At 43.2% G+C, this 6,859-nt stretch overlaps 1 protein-coding gene across 1 annotated transcript in view; it reads right to left on the reverse strand.

The window, feature by feature from the left end:
- The window catches only part of Egfr (epidermal growth factor receptor), a 162,173-nt gene that overhangs the window by 36,225 nt on the left and 119,089 nt on the right, over window positions 1-6,859 (reverse strand). Inside the window, exons 8-12 of the mRNA XM_021210608.2 lie at window positions 5,973-6,089; window positions 5,304-5,430; window positions 5,134-5,207; window positions 4,139-4,229; window positions 1,855-2,054 (exon numbers count right to left, since the gene is read on the reverse strand). Coding sequence (XP_021066267.1) covers window positions 1,855-2,054; window positions 4,139-4,229; window positions 5,134-5,207; window positions 5,304-5,430; window positions 5,973-6,089 — 609 coding nt within the window. The remainder of the gene's footprint in view (window positions 1-1,854; window positions 2,055-4,138; window positions 4,230-5,133; window positions 5,208-5,303; window positions 5,431-5,972; window positions 6,090-6,859) is intronic.

Consider the following 6,859-nt stretch of genomic DNA (forward strand, 5'->3'; position numbering starts at 1 on the left):
CTGGAACTCACTCTGTAGACCAGGCTGGCCTCGAACTCAGAAATTCGCCTGCCTCTGCCTCCCAAGTGCTGGGATTAAAGGTGTGCGCCACCACGCCTGGCTTCCAAGACATCTTTTAACTATTGGCTTCTGTGCAATCAAAAAGTAATCACAAACTTCCGACATGCAATGGTACGTAGTAAACGTTCCCATTTCAACAAGTAGAATCAGGGCACAGCAAAGAAAGACTTAGACTAAAGTAAAACAAACTCAGCAGAGCTACCCAAGGATTACCCAAGTCTTCGTCGTTCTGTGCTGCCAGGTCTGCCCCTTGCAGTGTGGAAAAGCTACTCCTTTAGCCTGCTCTGTGCCATGCCTGAAGTCTTCCTTAGCAGGCATTCCATTGTACTGACATCTCTAAAATCCTAGAGTGTCCATTGCCACTCGAGCTTCATCTTTACAGTCTCACACAGCCTCCATTCACAACTCCAAGCCTGTCAAACACCGCCTGGCTTGCCTGGCCTTCTGTAATCTTGGCACAGGCTTCCGTGCCCCCTTCAATCTTGTATCTTTCACGTGTATAAAACCAGCACTCCATGGATGGGGCTGCCTCTTTGATTGGCCAGCTAAAGATGTAGCCTGGCCTCCAGAAACAGGCAATGTTTTCAGCAGAATTCTCCGTTTTGTCTCTCTTCTTTCAAATGAATATACATTTCCATAAGATGTACCTTTCGGTGGATGGGGTCTTGCCCTCAGAGCACCTTTTTCCTGTTGTCTCAGTGTGGTTATACAAGGCTTCTCTTTAATAGTGCTAATATCTTTACAGTTACAATTGCTTCCTCAACACCTGGTTTACATGCAACTTTAAATTTTCTCCTTTGCCCATCAAACTGCATATTTTCCTATCTCTCTGTCCACTTTCTCCTCCAGTACTCTGTAGACCTAGATAAGAGCCACGAGCAGGAGCCTGAATGCTATTCTTTCTGCTTTGAGATATCCTCCACCAATCAAATTGGGCCATTGCTTTCTAATGACTTCCGTTCTCAGGACATGGGCAGATACAGACAGATTCATAACCAGAATGTACCACAAATGGCCTTTAGCTCACTTTCGAATAGTGTCCTTATTACCCTCTGAAATCTGACGGATCTGGGTTTTACTGTTCATATTTCTCTCAGCATTATGATCTTCCAAACTCCCACCAGGATGGCTTACAAAATTCTGGGGCTTTCTCATACAAAGTTCCTAACTTTTCCACATTCCTACCATAAGCTAGCCCCAAAGGTCTAAGAACCACATCCTCAAATACATCAAAGCCAAGTTGCCTTTGCTTGGCATCGATTTTCTTTACTGCTTTTCTCGTTATTGCAACCAAATACTGGACAAGAGCAACTTAAGGGAGGACGGGTTCATTTTGATTTATAGTTTAAGAAGGGGTTCAATCAATCATGGCAGGAAACGCATGCCAACCGAAGTATGAAGGAACATGTGATCTCACTGCAACTATAGGAAGCAGAGAATACACACGAAGTGGAGCCCTCAAGCCTGTCTTCCTCCAGGAAAGATCCAACTTCTAAAGATCTCACAACTGTTCCAAACAGCGCAGTTAGCTAGGGACTCAGTGTTCAGACCCACGAGCCTATGAAGGACATTTCATGTTGAAACCCCACAAGGCAAATTCACCCTATGAGATGAGAACATTCTGCAAACAATTCTGATGCCAGTGTTACAATTACAAATAGGCAGATTTTAATTCAATGAGGGGAGTGAGCAAAAGCAATTAGAAGGCTTGGTGAAAACCTCTTCCGTATGTCTTCCAAAAATAAGTTACCCCCGGGCACTATCTGTGCAGGTGAGAGGGGACCAGCTACTTACTGCAGTCTTTCTCAGCTCTGTTGCTCACGATTTTGGTTTTCTGATTGGGTGTCCCGAAGAGTTTTTTCCAGTTTATTGTGTTTGCGTAGCACAAATTTCGGTTTGCAGAAATGATCACATCCCCATCACTGATCTCCTTGAGGGAACGCAACCCCAGTGTTGTGATGTTCAGGCCGACAACCGCCAGAGAAAACTGACCACTAAATGGGAGAAAAGAAAATTGCATTGTTGTGTGATAGCAAAAGCAATGGGCCATCCTCAAATTTAGTTTTTCTGGGCCACTTATGTTTCCTGAACATTGTGTTCCAGTTATTACTAATCATTCTGTGAAAAGTATGAATTAGGATTTTTAATAAATGCCAGTTTTTTGTTTTTGTTTTTGTTTTGTTTTGTTCTTTTAGATTTCTTCAAAGAAAAGACAGTTTCTCATTCACTTTTTATCTTTACACTTGGATAAACAGGAGGAGTTAATCAGTGGCTTCATGTCATTTCATTTATTATATTTATAGTTTTCCTAGAAATAAAGAACATTCTTTCTAGCATCTGGCAACATCAAAATGTACTTAAGGTAAATATGAATATCTGTCCATCTGCCTACCACTCAGCTGTCCAGTCATGTTTATTGAGTGAATATCTGTGGTTTCATTTGCAAATACCACACGGGTTAAATATTTGTCTCTTTTACTTAGGGAACCTGTCTAAAGGTGATATAATCATACAGGCAGAGGTTTTTTTGAGTCCATAGAAATAAATGCAGCTTTAGTGAGGACTATGTCAGCCATGGGTGAACACTTAAGGAGAGCCATGGAGGAAGAGCATGGAAGGGTGACGTTCTTCAAGTCATGATAGCTCATATCCGAGGCCTGGAGAGCAGAGCTAAATAAGATTCTGCAGATATGTGTCTGGATGAAACTTAGTCAGATAAGAGAGAATGGCATCCCAGACCACAGGGCTATGTAGGATGTGTGCACTTGGAGAGGGCAGGGAGACAGACGTGGGGTCCTGGTTGAGGTCAGAGCTCAGATTTATGCCCCTGCTGGGCATAAATTGTCACATGTGATTGATGGAAAGGCACATAGAAGTGGTGTGCATTTGTAGGAATCTTCTTGACACTAGCCTCAGGAATGAGCCAGCTGAGCCAGGACAAAAGAAAGAGAATGGAGGCTATGAGGTTAAATACCAAGGTTTAAAGCAGTATTTGGCAGACCCTCTTCCAAGTCACGCTTATTCTCATTTCCCCCTTCATGAATCATCTCTCCTCACAGCCTGTTTTCAGGGAAGTGAGGGGTCCTAGGTAGGAGATGCACAACCATCACTTACTGGGAATTCTCCCCCAGAATATGCCCAGAGAAGCAAAGGAGTCAGGGTCCGGCTGGGGTCTTTCTTGCAGGTCAAGCCTCAGCTTTTTGTGAGTCGTGTCAGGAACTAGTTGTTATCCCTTAGCTTAAATGCTTAAAACTACGCACGAGCCTCCTGTGCAGCCGCTTGAAACACGGTGCTAACCTCAGAAAGAGAGCTTTCCTGACAATTTAAGAGGAAAGGCAGGAAGCAAAAGCAGCGGCATGCTTAGTATCAGGAGTGTCTACCTAAAGGCGTTTATGGGCAGCAATGTATATTCTGTGTGTGTGTGTGTGTGTGTGTGTGTGTGTGCTTTGACTTGTTAACTATTCCACAATATTAGTGGAATTAGTGATGTTAGTGGTGGTAAAGTACAGAAAAAGCTATCATAATCAGAAAGTTTCCAAGGCAGATTTGAGCTACAGATTTCCAAATTTCTTCCTCTCACCACAAATCTTAGGATTTCTCTTACTCTATGAAAGCTCTCCATCTGTCTCCCATCTTCTCTGTCTCACTGTTGTTATAAGTTATATATCTTCAACTGCCTCATTATCAAATATTAGCCAAACACAAACAAGGAGACGCCCTATAAAACACCCAGTCATATTTTCCCAGAGTGTCAAGACAGCAAAAATGAGCAAAGACATAGGATCTGGGAAAGGTTGAAGGGGACCAGGAAGACATCAGACATTAATGCAGTGTAAGATCCTGGAGAGGACAGAAAAGAACGGATGCATTCATGGAAAATCTGGTGAACTCAGAATGAAGTACATGGTTGAGGGAAGAACACGGCACCTTATCAAATTCTTTATCTTAACTTCCATATCTACTCATGTAAGTTGTTCACATTAGGTGAAGCCAAGTGGAAGATCGTCTTTGTGCTATTTCTGTATCTCTTGACAAACTTGAAAAAAAATGTACTAGGCTTTTGTTGTGGCCAACTTACTGTTGCTTTGTTCTGCCACGTATAATTTCTAGGTTCTCAAAAGCATGGAGGTCAGTCCAGTTTTCAGGCCAAGCCTGAATCAGCAAAAACCCTAGAGGGGAGAAGAAAGGCTTAGACACACATTGTTAGAAATTTCCTTGTTGTAGGAAGCATATTCTAGGACTCATATAAGGCTGCTGTATGGACTGTGGCAGTGTATTCTTCCTGTCCCTATCACTAAGGATGATAGTGCATATCCTCACACAAGTCCAGGTGAGATATATATATATATATATATATATATTTATATATATATATTTATATAATTATATATTATATAAAGAAAGATTCCTGTCCCTTCTATGCAGCCTTGAGTCCCTGGATGCTCCTCCCTCAATGCATAGGCCAACTCCCACCTGAGAGGGTGACAAGAGCTCTGGCTCTGACATCCTTAAAGGATATCAGATTACACACCCAGATCCTTCTCTGACTCTTCTCCAGTCTCTTGTTACCACGGTCTCCTTTTAAATACTTTTTTTTCCATTTAAATCTGATCCTCATATTAATCCTGTTTTTCAGATCAAATTATCTCCCCTTCAAAGATGAAGAAAATGGCACGCTGGTGGCAGTCATAGACCTAAGACTCCCTGGTGGACAATCTTTTGAAATCTAGTTTGTGAAACTCGAGAGCCTGCACTGCCTGTTAGCGTTCAACCTTGTATCTTTTCCTCCGTCTCCTCTCTGGGGTTTGGGGTCTGTAAGGACGATGGACAGTCTGAGCAGGAAAGAACCACTCCATGTGTCCACATCAAGTCCAGCATGGTTGCAGCCGCCGTGGCTTAAAGTGCTCTCAACTTGCATCAAGGGAAACTGGTTTTTAAAAATGTCTCAGAGAATTAATCATAATGGATAAGCTTCAGACACCACATTCTTGTGTCAGGGAAGAAGGGGAAATGTCTGGGAGTCTCTATAAAATTTAATTTCCCATATATGCTCCTGCATGCCCCAGTACAAACCTGTTATTTCCTTTACGGTTTTTAGGATTTCTAGTTCTCGTGGGTCTAGAGGAGGAGTGCGCGTGAAAGAATCCCTGAAACAGACAGCAGCATGATTATTGGGCATTCTCCATGGCTTAAAGGAAGTAGATTCTGCAGTTCTTCATCCAGATGGCTCAGCTGTTACTCACCCCTTAAAGGCCACTGGCAGGATGTGAATGTCCCCGCTGATGGCAGTGCAGTATTTGAAGTGTTTGATATTTGTAGCATTTATGGAGAGCGTGTCTTTAAATTCACCAATGCCTATGCCATTACAAACTGTTAAGAGAGATGCGTGTTCCATTTACATTCGTTGAATTAAGAAGGCTGGGTCTGCATAAGCAGAAGCAAGAACCCTGCTACCGTGCACTGTTAATTCACCCCAACAACCCTGAGGGGACCCTCCAGGTACCAGGACTCTTGTGACAGGCTTCGGTGCTCCCATCAGTCACTGGAGTGGGGCTTGGGCTGTCCTTGTCACAGACCTCTGTCAGATTTGAATTTTCTGGCTGGACTGAATCTAGTCACTCACAGACATTGGCTCCTCCTCTCTGTCTACAACAGTTCACCCACCTGGGCTGCAGGTGGCGCCTCTGTACCTGGTTCAAGAGAACTTCTCACCTCCACCATGCAATTTGGCTTTTTAAGTTTATCTTCTACTTTACAGACAAAATACTTACACACACATACACACACACACACACACACACACACACATATAATAAAGATTAAAAGGGTAAGCTGGGTTTGTTTGGAGGTGGCCATAAGAGTTCGGCACAAAGGTCAAGAAAAAACCTACTGTACACCTGCAGGCTGCTTACCTTTGCGACAGGGCCCATCACATTTTTTACACTTTCGGAGGCCATCTTCTTCCACTTCGTAGTAGTCAGGCCCACAGGCCCGGACACATGAGCCATGATCTGTCACCACATAGTTTCCTGAGGAAGAGGCAATGAAAAGAAAGTGTTGACTGCTACAGCAGGTGCCCCTAACCTTCCACAAACATCCTCATGTCCTGCTGTGTATGGGCTGCTAAAAAGGTCCCTCTTAGTTTAGCTGGATTCTCTTTGAGGAGAAAGACTGACAGATTTCAAGTAGAAGAGGAACCAAGCCCTAGTTTAATGGCTTTTCTGACGGTAATGTGGACAAACATAGGTACTTGATCTCAGGTGCAGAACAGCTGTGAGAGGAAACACCACCATGCGTGTTCACTGACTGAAAGCCCCGCACTGAATGTGAGTTTCCTCTGACGGGCCTATGCTAAGAATATACAAGGAAACCTGGGATATGTAGTATACACACACGAATGCTTATCAGACAGACCGTTTCCCACTGAGGTGACTACAGTTTGTTTTGTTTGACACCAGCTTTGCCCTTCCCCACCCGCCATGGAGTCCTTGGTGGGACAACGAGAGGACCAGTTTGTTCTGCTTCCTAGACAGGTACCCCAATCTTTCTCTCCACTCCCCTCACCTTTATGTAGTCTAACTTAATTCATATTTATGATTACAGTATCACTAGAAACTCTATGCTCCTATTTTGAGTTTCCTAAATTCATGCTCAAAATATGGGCATTGGTACTATATCTGTGAGTCATATGCTCTTGTCATCATAGGTTTTGTTTCCTGCAGATTTTTAAGATCTGTTACTAAGCCTTCACACAAAGATTCTATCTATGGCATGATTGTGAGTTTTTCGTCATCTTAGT

This window comes from Mus pahari, chromosome 13, assembly GCF_900095145.1.
Source record: "Mus pahari chromosome 13, PAHARI_EIJ_v1.1, whole genome shotgun sequence".
In the NCBI taxonomy this organism is placed as follows: Eukaryota; Metazoa; Chordata; class Mammalia; order Rodentia; family Muridae; genus Mus; species Mus pahari.